At 45.0% G+C, this 12,511-nt stretch overlaps 1 protein-coding gene and 1 long non-coding RNA gene across 4 annotated transcripts in view; one reads left to right on the top strand and one right to left on the bottom strand.

The window, feature by feature from the left end:
* The window catches only part of PAK3 (p21 (RAC1) activated kinase 3), an 81,734-nt gene that overhangs the window by 36,556 nt on the left and 32,667 nt on the right, over positions 1–12,511 (bottom strand). For all 3 annotated transcript variants that reach the window (XM_080365912.1, XM_080365910.1, XM_080365911.1), the window contains exon 2: positions 1,512–1,708. In XM_080365912.1, coding sequence (XP_080222038.1) covers positions 1,512–1,686 — 175 coding nt within the window. In that variant the 5' untranslated portion in view covers positions 1,687–1,708. The remainder of the gene's footprint in view (positions 1–1,511; positions 1,709–12,511) is intronic.
* LOC308053951 lies at positions 1,617–4,970 on the top strand. The gene is made up of 2 exons (XR_013923875.1): positions 1,617–1,741; positions 2,741–4,970. It is a non-coding gene; the product is annotated as an uncharacterized lncRNA (long non-coding RNA).

The raw sequence follows: 12,511 nt of genomic DNA, 5'->3' as shown, positions 1-12,511 counted from the left end.
TTAAAAAGAATCAACTGAAAATTAGTTTTGCTCTGAGAAGGGGACATTTTGGGAAGCACTCTGCAGAGCAACCTTAGGCCAGGTCTGCCTGAGGAACAGGCCCATCCAGCCACAGCCTTCGCATGAGAGGAATCATCAGGACTGCACCTGAACCGGGGGAGGAATGGGGCTGGAATTGTGCCTCCTGCTGCCAGTGAGGAGTTCAGAATGCCAGACCCACCTCCAGCTGCTCCCGTGACCCGTGGAAGAGGCTCACGAGCAGTGCCGGTGAGCTGGAGCTGCAAGGGAATGACCGCAGTTCCATAGTTCTGAGCTCCACTTGGAGGAACAGTGACACACATTGAAGGCAGAATCCCCCTTGAAATGCAGCTGGATTTCATGCTGCTGGTCACAACCCTCTGAGCCCAGCATTTCAGCCAGTTTTCAGTCCACCTCGCTGTCAGCTTATCCAGGCGGTACTTCATCGGTTTGACTCTGAGGATGCTATGGGAAGGTGCGTTGAACTCCTTACTAAAGTAGGAACAACACGCTGCACTCCCTTCACCACCAAGCCTGTCATCTCGTGGTAGGAGGCTGTCAGTATGCCTCAGCATATATTCCCCTTCGTAAAGCTGTGCTGACTATTCCTGAACACATTCTTATCCTTCATGTGTGTGGAAATGGTTTCCACGAGGATTTGCTCCACTAGTTTCCCAAGGACCAAGGTGAGACTAACTGGCCCACAGTTCCCCAGATCCTCCTTCTTAAAGACAGAAGTGACATTTGCTGTCTTACAGACACCAGGAACATCCCCCAGTCACCGTAACTTTTCAAAGATAATCAAGAGTGGCCTTGCAAAGACATCAGCTCCCTCAGCACTTGTGGGTGAAGCCCACCAGTTCCTACCGCATTACGAAAAAGATCTCTTCCCTGAATTCTGTAAATACACTAACTCAAACCAACTCCCTTCTGCACATGCATTTCAAAGAATGGGAACTGAAATGCTGTTTCCTGTACTTTTAAAAGACTCTTGCTGTAACCACACCTAGCAGGTTTTAAACCAAGCCAATTCTGCATCCACTCTCACTGCAAAAGCAAAAAGCAAGAGCCTTGTTCCTGTTCCTGGAATGTGAGTGCATTTAAAACAACCCCCCGAGTGTCAGGCATGTTGCCTTCCATTTCTGCAAAGGTATTTTCAAAAGTACACCACCTCATCTCCACTTTTACTGCAAATGCAAAGCAAAATCCAAAGGAAAGGATTCCCCAGCTCAACTATAAAGTTATTTTTAAAAGGCAAGTCCCACAATGTGTGCACGTTTTACTGGCTTTTCCAAGACAGCAAAGTAACTGACTGAACACCTCCTCCTCTTCTGAAACATGTTACTAGAGTATTTGGCACAGAAGGCTTTGGAAGGACTTTACCAGATTCTGCAGCTGAAACAGAAAGAAAACAGCGGCAGGAAGACGGCCACGACCAACCAACAGAAAGCAAACAGAGACGTAGCCACCCATTCACACTGCTGATACTTTACTTTTATCCCCTCCTCCTGGGAAGATGGAGCGAAGCCTGGCTTTCTTGTTCTTCTCCTCAGGGGCCATGGGGAGCGGTTTTGAACTGTGGTTTAGTGCTGAAGAATCGCGATTGTTGCTGTTCATTCTCAACGGTGGGGCTGGAGGTTTCTCTTCAATATCCAGACTATCGGACATCTTCAGCAGCCCTCACAGCCTCCTGCAAAAGCAGAACAGAAAGCATGCCTGTCAAGTAAGGATGCCAAGGCTGGGGTCCTGGGGAGGGAAGAGGGCAAGAAACGCCTTCTGGTGGAGTAAAGAAACCTCTCTATTAGACGTTTGCTCTGAATAAGGTTACCGCTGGTTGCTATAAATAAATGCAACAGCCAATTCCTAAAAATTACTGTATTACCAAAAAAAAAAAAAAAAAGCTTTTTTTCTCTCCATTATAGCCTTTTTAAACCTTTATTTACAACTTTTCTCTTGCAGTTGTTTACAATCCGAATTTTCCTCTAAAATCAGACTTACAAAGCAAAATTTAAATGTTTTACTGAAACTACCTGGCATCGTAGTGAACCATTTTTATGATGTAAGAAACAAGGAGCATGTTGGGGGGATATGGACAGCCAGCAGAAAGATCTTTGTTCTCTTCCTGCTGTGTTCAGAGAGAGTTTAGACCTGGGACTGTGGGGCTGCAGAAGGAATGACCTTCCCCAAGGAAATTCTTTCAGAAGTACCAATGAAAAACTTTCTTGCACATAAAAGTAGAGCACGTGTTTGCTTTAAAATCCATCAAAACCTAAGGAAAATTATCACATCCTGAAAACAGTTCAAGTCTTCTCTTTTTGTCCTGCTACCACACAGGCCTGTCACCACAGGGTTGTTCGTGGCACAGCTTTGAGGAAGTGCAACCATAAAGTCCCACGTATGGTATATCAGCAAGGAGTGGATACGTATGATCTTTTGTTGACCACAAACAACATGGGTACTGACCTAAGGTGAAAAAAAGCAACCCAGAAATGGTTACAAAACTTTCATAAGCTGGGAAAACACCAGGCAGGTAAGACTTCTCAAATTCCTAATCTTTCTAGTGTATCTTAAATACTAAAATTCAAGTCTGGGTTAAGCAACTGGTTTAACAAACAAGCTCTTTCTTCAACTCAAATAAAAGTATAATAATAAAAAAAATACGAAGCAACTTATGTTTTTCAGCTATGGAAATCGTAGGGTTTTTTTTTTATTATTTTTTCAGAAGTATCAGCCAAACATGGTGACTGTTGCTTACGCAAAGAAGTCCTGAAGCTCAACTGGTAACAGCACTGCTGCTCTCACTTCAGTCAGGTAAAGCTGCCACGGCTGAGGGTTTTTGGGGTGTTTGCGTGGGTTTTGGGTGGGTTTTTTGTTGGTTTGTTTGTTGTTGTATTTAAAAAAAACAACACCTGAGGTCAATGTTTTCAACAATTCCATTTATATTGATATAGCTGGAATTTTGCTAGGATTTCCAGCCAAAGTATTAATAGGGGATAATCAAATCCACATTGCTTTAACTGACAATACCCTCCACGTAAAAATGAAATGATGAACTGAAACATTTAGAGATATTCACTGTAGACTGTTTTTCATGACACAAGCATTTTAGCCTCTGTGATAATTTTTTAATTACTACACATAAACAATCACTTTTTATTACTTGACTTACATTTTTTTTATTTAATCTAAATGAAATCCCACAATGCTAGGCTGAAATGCAAAGCATTTGCTCAGTGACAAGAACAACAAATGAAATATACCATCACATTTCTGTTTTGCACCGGTCCCTGGTTCCACAAAGTGCTGTTCCTGAACATCTGGCTGCTCAGGGACCCATCCCAGGGTCACACAGCTGAAAACCCTAGCAACAGCTGGTCCCAGCCTTTTCCCTAGGATATACAGCATGAAGCCGGGATCCTGGAGATCTTGATTCACAAACATGAAATGAAAGGTGTTAGTGACCCCAGCTGTGCACCTCCACAGGGGAGCAGTATGTATGAGCACCCTTCCCAGCTGACTTCATCAACTGGTTTGTGTTAAATCACTGCTCTGAATTATTCTGGTCTATTTTGCCTGCAGCAAATTGGGGGCAGCTTGAGCAATTGCTCCACTGATAGATTAACACAGTGTTCAGCAGCCAAAGAAGATGTCTATTTGTAGACTCCAGCCCTACGTGAACTGCTAGACCTTCCCTACACCACGGAGTTGCCCACCTCCACCTGCATCCACAGGCGATGCTGAACCACAGGCAGCCACCGACCAGGCGTCATTCCCTAGAACTTTGCCTTCAGGCCCAGAAGCGTGGAAAAGATCACGCGCTCCTAACTAACGAAGTCACGTGCTGGAGGCAGATGTCAGACAGAACGATGTTTTTGTCATTTGGAACACCCCACCTGGGGAAGCACAGACGTGACCCTTCAGACCCCCGCCGTCGCCAGCACGTGCCCGGTCCCCACGAGAGGGTTTGGCCGACACAGCCTGGCTGTCCAGGTAGAGGTCGACTGGGAGACCTGCCCTGGAGATGACGGACATGGCCCACCCTCCCATGGAAGCACGTATGCCGGCAGTAACACGTTCCGTATCACCAAGGAATAGCTATCACTGTGCCCAGGCTAGGGCTTGTGCTGATCTGACTTTCAAGTACAGACTGGCCTATTTGTCTAGAGAACTAAATGGTTTCAAACAGTTAACGTTACTGATCTCCATAATTTCTATCCTGAAATGCAAAAAGGTTTTCAGTAATGGGTGGGAGGAAAAAAAAAACAACAACCCACAACCAACAAAACAGTGATGAAAACTATTGTTTCGGTACCAGTGAGACCTACACGTGCCATACACGCTATCCTGGGGAAGGCGAAGCGCACGATGCCCAGGTATTCCTGCACAGGGAAGCAGGCGGGAGGTCCCAGTTCATGGAACCCAGCAGAGACACCGGGACACAGCTCTCTGTGCCTCCAGCAGTTCTCACAGACTGGGAGCTTCTGGTGACAGAGACCTTTATTTTCTCTTTAAGCCACCTACAAATGCTTTCCCAGTGCCAAGGCAGCCTTCCCTCGCCCAGATCACCGGCCTGAGGCTGACCGCAGAAGCACCAAGGCACGTCTTCAGCTTGTTACCAAAAGCAAGATGGTTATTCTGCAAAGTCCATTACAGGGCACAAAGTTTCAGCTGTCCCTCAGAATGGGACAACTGCATCTGTCACTGCATCTATTTGTAAACAATGCCAGTTTGCTGAAACAGGTCCTCCCATGGGATTTCATTCCACAAAGAATACCATTAACGGTTTCTGGCCCAATTTGCCTATGATGTAATGATTTCCAAGATTTTGAAAGGAACACTATATTTTGTTCAGAGCTGTTTCAGGCTCAGTTTCAAGAACTGTACAAAGCTCTTTTATTCACTTCTAAACCAGAGGAAAAAAAAAAAAAAGAGGGGGGAAGATAGCCTAAAAAGGCTTAATGGTTGATATTAACTTTCTAAAGCTGGTCTAAATGAAAACTAAAGCAAACCACAAGGCAATACACACCAAGGGCCTTAAAATTTACAGTTTTCCTGATCAAAGGCCATCTGCTCTTTCATTCATTCTAATTTTGAGAATTTCCATGTGCCACTGAATAGTGTCAAAAGAACATTCCCTACCATGTTAAGACTTCAGATTTTAAGCGTTTTGCACCAAGTCACTCCAACCTTAATTTTGGGAAAACCTGTAATGAACAGAGAGCCAACAAGATACGTTCAGCTCAGAAACTTCTCAGGTTTACATTACAGAGAAGTGTCAACAGCATGACAGCCCAAGCTAAACCCTGTCCTGGGGCCAGGTTTTCCTGTCATAATAACAAGTCCTTGGTCCTGCTAGTCTTGTCCTGCATGGGACAACCCCATTCAAAACCAGCTTCTCTGTATTGGAAATGACTATGCCATACCTTCAGTCAAGCAGCCAAATTCTGGTGTTCTCTCTCCCTTTTTTTTTTTTTTTTTTTTTTTTTTTTTTGGGGGGGGGGGGGGCAGGGGGTGGAGGGTCTTGTGTGCTTTTTAATAAAAGGGTATTGATAAGATTGGAGAGTCAAAAGCCTGGACATTAGGAAGTAGTTTCTTTACAGAGAAGGTGGTCAAACAGTGGAACAAGCTCCCTAGAGAGGCAGTTGACACCCCAAGCCTGTCCCTGTTTAAGAGGCATTTGGACAACACCCTTAAACAGCATGCTTTTACTTTTGGTCACTCCTGAATTGATCAGGCAGTTGGATGAGATGATCACTGCAGGTCCCTTTCAACTGAAATATTGTATTCTATTCTAAAAGCTAATTATCTTGGTTTCTTATAAACATGAGGTTCACTGAGAATTTCATTCTTTGGAGATTACCTTTCAAAACAAAATGCTTTCACTGCTCTCATCATCTGACAAACCAGTAAGCATGCACTGAAGCACTCCACAAAAAAAGAAACTCAGCAAAACAGTGTATTTGGCCTCCTGATCGTAAGACGGGAGTTGTACCATTTTTTCCATACCCAGAAGCAATAGCTACTGCCTCATTAAGAACTCTTCAGTGTTGCAGCAGCACCAGTTCCTGCCTCCCAGGAATAATTTCTGCTAGCTCATCCCCTTCACGCACCTCTTGTTCATACAGACACAAGTCTCTCCACCCAAAACACACTGGTTTCATGAGTTTTTGCTATGCCTCCTGGCAGGCTCCCAGGCAGCCTTGCTCCCTGTAACGTCTACACTCAACATGCAAGGTGTTGTTGATTGCATTCTTCCCTGGAAAGAAATGGTCACAAAACTTCCATTTCTTAGGTGCAAGGTGAGTTCCCAAGTCTCTGACTTCATGCTGACTAAGTTTCTACGCAGTGCTTCAAGAAGCATGTCACCCACTGAAGACCTTCTCCCGGAAAGCCTACTGAAAGCAAACCCCTCAAGATGACAAAAAACCCCCATCCAACTCCCACCTGTATCAGAATTGCAAATTCTAGCAGAACAATGCTTAAGTAACATAGTCCGTGCCCAAAAGATGGCAAAATCCACAGGACTAACTGAAGGGTAGGGCGCAGTTCCAGGGTCTTGAAGCTAATATTCCACAGGCAGTGCAAGCCCAGGGCGACAGCGTGAGCACCGGTTTACACTCCTGTCACATTTTTTATACTCTTCCTGCAGCCCTGAGCACTAGAGACTCCTTTTGAAAAAGCAGAACTGAGATTGCAGAATAATTCTGCAACAGAGATGAGGTCCTGCTAAGCCCTGCATGCAGACATTGAGAAACCTTGTGCCCCACTGCTGAGTGCTGCTGCAATCCAGCTAGCTACCAGAGCACTTCACCATGGCACACCAGAGCTATGGGAGCCACCCAGGCTGTCAGCAGGGACAGCTCTTGGAAGAGGCTAACCTGTGCTCGCCAAGAAGACAGAGTGCACAATCAGCAGGATTTTCCTTATCTCAGTCCGCAAAGATCCCATTAGTGCAACCAAGGCAGTGCTGGTAACCCTTTAAGAGGCAATTCCTAATATAATAGCGCGTGTGCAACAAAGAGGACACCCAACAACCACCTACTTCCAAAGAAAATTTCTTTCAATGCCCGTTGGCTTTAAGGAAGCATTTAAAGAAACTGACTGTTGTATCAAAATACAAAAGTGTATTTGACTGTGTTAGCTAGGGCTTCACAGCCAAGTGGCAAAAGCTGAAATTAAATTCTCAGCCAGGTCAGTTGCTTCCACTCAACTATTACGGGGTTATAGAAGACGATCCAATGTCCCTTCCCCCTTCCCCCCATCTCTTCCAATCACCAGTTTTGTTAAGTGTAAAGACAAACACTGACTTCAAATACACGGCATTCAGCTTCTCCATGACTCAATTCCCCCTTTGCAAAAGCTTGTCTTATAATATTTTTATATCTAGTTCTTGCCAAGCTGGGGAGAGGAAAGGAAGGAAGATGCTTGAAGCACCAAAATGTCTTCAAAACAACACACAGAAAATTGGTTCAATTCAGTGCAAGTTCAGAGCAGAATCTCATGCTGGGCCTTTATCCCAGTAAGCTCTTCACCCCTGTGTATCTGGGGAATACTGTTTGTAGATAGATCTTGAATAGCTTTCTTAGGTTGGTCACGTTATTTCAAAGTCTGCACCATTCAGACATAACTGGTTCCAATTAAGACTCACAAAGAGTATCCTGTTTGCAGAGACACTGGTGTTCATTTTCAAAGCCTCAGAGATACTATTGCAGCTTGTGATGCAGCAAAACTGTCTCTAAGATCCCCTGACTGGAAGGAGCCATGCCAAATTTCAGGCAGTTGCTTTGCAAACGTAACTTGAAGATGCAATGCTCGCTCTTTGTTTATAAATATACTTCCTGCAAAAAGATATTTTATTACTTAGTTATACAGGCTAAATTCTGCTCCCAGTGATACCCATCCATTTCCAAGAAATCAATGGTGATGTAACTGAGAAGGATTCTCTCTAGATATTGAGTACTGAGACACTCTGTTAAGTACTACCTGAAAGTATTTATACAGTACTTCCCAGCTCAGCTGCCGATGTAGAAAAGCAGATACAGTTGTTCTGCATGTTTACTTGCAGTTTTCGTAAAAGTTCATTTGAAAAAGCAGCTTGCTAGTTGTACAGGATGGATGCAGTCACAGTTTCACTGCTTACATGACAGATGTTCACTGCCTTCTCTGCAAAACTTAGTTAAGTTACACAATACTGACACCTTTTTGATAATAAAAGGCCCATATTCAGATTCAGCTGAAGCAGAGGGCACTCAGGTCGGTCCATCATAGCTCCAGGGCAGTCTGTGCCCTGCTGCTTCCACCCCTGGCTTTGGTGGGCTGGGGATGGGTGCGTGGGGCTGGCTCTGCCAGGTAGGACAGATGCAGCCAGGGTGCCCCAGTGCCTTCGGGAGCAAAGATGCCTTTCTGGGACCTCCCCCACATGTGCGTGTTGCAAAACCACCATTGCATCCCTTCTTTATACAACCCTGAAAAAAGGGAGCATTCACACGAACTACAGAAGGAATTATAAATCTAGAAGCCCTAACAGTAACGCTTCGCTTTCATACAAGTGTCTCAAAGCACAATACAAACATTTGCCAATTAAACATCCCCATTCCCCTCACAGGCAGGTAAACATGCTCTGAGCTGAACCAATTATTCAAACTGAGTAATTTCTTTGATGAACGTACTCTCTTTTTCTGTTTGCAAGCACCCTGTAAGTAGCTTATGATTTCCTCCAATATATTCATTTATTCAGAAGTTATCCTCCGAAACTTGCTACAAGTAACTTCTGGCCTCTGAACTAGCTGTTCACAAGCAGCTCCCTGTGCCCAGTGGGTATTCTGAATTCAGGCTGTATCCACGTGAAACTACCTGGGGTCACAAGTGCTTGCAACTGTTTGTTTTCTGACATGGGATAAACAAGCTTCTGTTAGTAAAACTCTTAACGCTGTGATTCCCAAGTGACTTACTGATTTAAAATTCACTCTTGACAGTGTACTTGCAGCGATAGCGTCAAAAAATGATACAGAAGGGATGCAAATGCAACAGCTGTGAATTTAATGGTTTTCACTAAATATTTCTTCGAACCTAAATTACTGTGTCCTCTGTCTGGACCTTAGGAGTCACCCAGTTAAATTGCTAAGAGCTGGGAATGGACTGAAGCAGTGGAGAGCTTGTCACAACTGATGAAAGTAACCTGCAAACCTATTCCCCTCCCCGCTTAATTTACATTTGACAGCATTTTTCAGTAAATGGTCTTCAAGGATCTCTCCTCTTCAAACTTAGTCTACCTATCTACCTACCTTTCTTTCCACAACTCTTTCAACTCTTTCTCTGCAAACCACCAATGCAGCCACAGGCACCGCTTTACAAAACACATCTGACTTTCATCTCACAACACCCTTCAGCCCACCTGCTTCAAGCACCTCTTCCCACACGGTACGGTGCTGCTGCTCTGCAGGCTCCCAGCATCCAGTACGAGCTCCCACTACAAAAGCTTCATGACTCCTCACATAGCTTCACTCTTCCAAGTGCAACAAGTATTGGGACGTGCCCCAGTTTTAACAAAACACTTCTCACTTTCCCTCTCTGTACAAAGCCACGGCTTTTCAGGCTGAGATGCCAAAAAGCAAAACACGAGACTATTTTTGCATCACTAAAGCCAGCGATGTTTCAAGTTAGGTGTGTATGTAAGGGCTATGCTTAACCAGTGCTTAACGTACGAGGTAACATGAACAAGGATGCTGAGGCTTCAGCAAAGCTGCAAGACACCGTGAAAGAAAACCCTGGAGAGGGTCCCTCTCTGCCCCGCTGGGACGGGGCTGAGCCCTACAGCACACTCCTAGCCAACATATTTTCTTTGTGGGTGTTTTTCAATTACACCAAAACAAAAGCAATCTGTTCAAACTGTGCTCATGCCGAGATCCTGGCCACTTACTAAACCACTTGAGCTTTGGGATGCTTACATGACCTGGGAGGGGGAGAAGTGTGTGTACAGAGGGTGTGGGGCAGCTTTCCGCATGAAACCTTGTCCAGGCACTCAGTAATTAAACCTTGTAACAGCACAGCGAGGAAAGGAAGTATGCTCCTACTGGCTACATTAAGGGAGCACCTCGCAGCACGGCAGCATCAGAAGATGGCCTGCAAAGTGCTTGTAAAGCCACCCAGTGTAGCAAACACGCAAATGAAAAGTGGAAAGGAGAAGTACGGGTAGTAAGTGCATGGTCAAAGCTTGGCTGCCAGGAAAGCCCCTGTGGTAACCCTATGCCAGGCAGCCTCTTGGTCATTATTACTTTAAAAACATTAACGGTATATGGATTTTAAGAATTAAGAACCACACTTCCAGGTAACTACATTTTTATAGGAAAAGTGACTTAAATTCACATGAGAGGTATGGACACATCATACCCTTGGGAAGAGCCACCGATACCTCCACCCAATCCCAAACAGCTACATTGGTATTTCTGTCACTGTTTTAAACATCATGGTTTGAAACAAAAAGGTTGTGCTCTAAGCTGCTGAATTTGGAGATACTCTTAGACTGCCAGGGCAATGGACACCCCAGAAGGAGCTAAAAGCAGAAAAAGTGATGGACACCAAAATGGGTGGAAGCTCCCAGAACTATCTCCATGATGCCACAGCATTTTCTTTTCTTTTTTTCTGTTTCTTCTAATGTAATGGGAAATGCTTCCCTGTGACTGATAAGAAATAATGAGAAAGTACCTAGAAAAGGCATTCATATGCAAGAGGAAAACCCAAGAAAATCTTACCACTCCCTGTTTTGCTTTTTATTTACACAGATGAAGGGCTCCACAAAGCTGAAAAGGATGTCTCATCATCAGCTGTGCCTATCAGATATCCCACATTCCACAGGACTGCATCCCTTGCCCTCATCCACACATAAAAGCATCTCTGTGAAATGAAGTGCAGATTTAAACCACTGCAGATAGACTGAAATAATTCTCCATATGGACTTTATTATTTCTAGTTCAGACCTTAAGCCTCAGGTTCACTTTTGTTCTCTAGGAGTCAAACGTAAACCAAAAGCTGCTTACTGGAGACACCAACATGGCAACTGCAGCAATGAAAGATTCATGACCTTAATTTGGATTAAAAATAGTCAAGACAAACTGTTTGAGTTCTAATTTGAGTTTGCAACTTTAAGGCAATCCTGAAGCAGTGTCCAAGAACAGGTAAGAGACGCCAGCCCCTACTGCAAGCTACAGGCGGAGACAAACAAGTCACTTGCTCTGACTTAATGAGTCGTTTGAGTATGGCAACAAAGCCTGCCCATGCCCTTTCCTTCTTGCATCCCGAAAGTGATTTAAATGCTTTCTAACTGACAATCAAAATGGACAGTCACTGATCCCAACAGAACTGATAGGCAGTAGTCCCTGGGCCTGCAGTAAGGCTCTGTAACCCGCGTTGCTGGATTTTTTGCAGGTTCAGGCTGAACACTTGTTGCTTCACTTAGTTGGCCACTCAACCCGAGCACAGAGCAAAAAGGTCTACGCTCTTCAGAGATCATCTTTTCCTGGTACTAAAGAATTCACGATGGGAAGCCTTACTGCAGTCTCCGCAGTGGCTTAACAAAAGGTTGTGATTCCATCAGTTCGGCTGAAGAAAGGCAAGGCCCAAAGCAATCCAAAGAACCCAAACCTGGGCTTGCTCACTGCAGCAACTCTTAGTGTGCCTGGACACTTGAAACACTAATCTGACCAGGTTTGAACAAGACCCATATTTATATGGTGGGGAGCATGCTACTGTTGTGCTCAAAGATGACAACTGCCACAGCCTGGCACAAGAATTTCACCCCTTCTCTCACCGTGAAGACATGTTAAAAGTGAATCCATACTAGCCTAGGAAGGTACCAGGCTACCACGTATGCTTCACCTACACCTGAGAAATACCCCAGGTAAATCATGCTGTGGTACTGCATCAATGCGAATGTCTCTGATTTTACACATCATGTGTGTTGCCTTCTGCAGAAAAAGTTACAAAGCTCCCGTACACCCACATATCTGGAACCACACAGGGCGATGTCATCACTTCACACCGGCAGGAAGACACTGCTTTCTTCTGTTGACACAGCTTCAGGACATGCAGGTTGAACTGCCAGTTCTTCCACTGGCCTTGGGCAGCTTAGCAGTCTCTTTACCTCGTCCTCCTACCTTTATCCTCTCTTCCTCACTTCTTGTGCCTCTCTAGTGTGCATGCATCTGGGCACAGGGTTTGCCTCCAACCTGCATACGCAGTATCACACAGTGGTCTCTGCCTATGCTCTCAGCAGAGTGATGCACATCTGTCCACCAACCCCACCGTTTGCACCGTCTTCAAATGGACCCGGAGCATCCCCATGCAGAGCGCTGAGGTCCGTTTCACACAGCCTGCTCTGTTGCAGCAGGGGGGAGGCTGACAGCACTGCAAACCGCCAGCGCAGGAGCCTGAATCTGGCCACTCAAGCAAGAGTTTTGATCCCCAAGTACACCCAGGCTAAAAACCAGCGACCTGG

The sequence above is a fragment of the Falco punctatus genome (assembly GCF_963210335.1).
Source record: "Falco punctatus genome assembly, chromosome: 15".
Lineage (NCBI taxonomy): Eukaryota > Metazoa > Chordata > Aves > Falconiformes > Falconidae > Falco > Falco punctatus.
The sequence above is the reverse complement of the archived record's forward strand: the minus strand, read 5'-3'. Positions and strand labels throughout refer to the sequence as shown.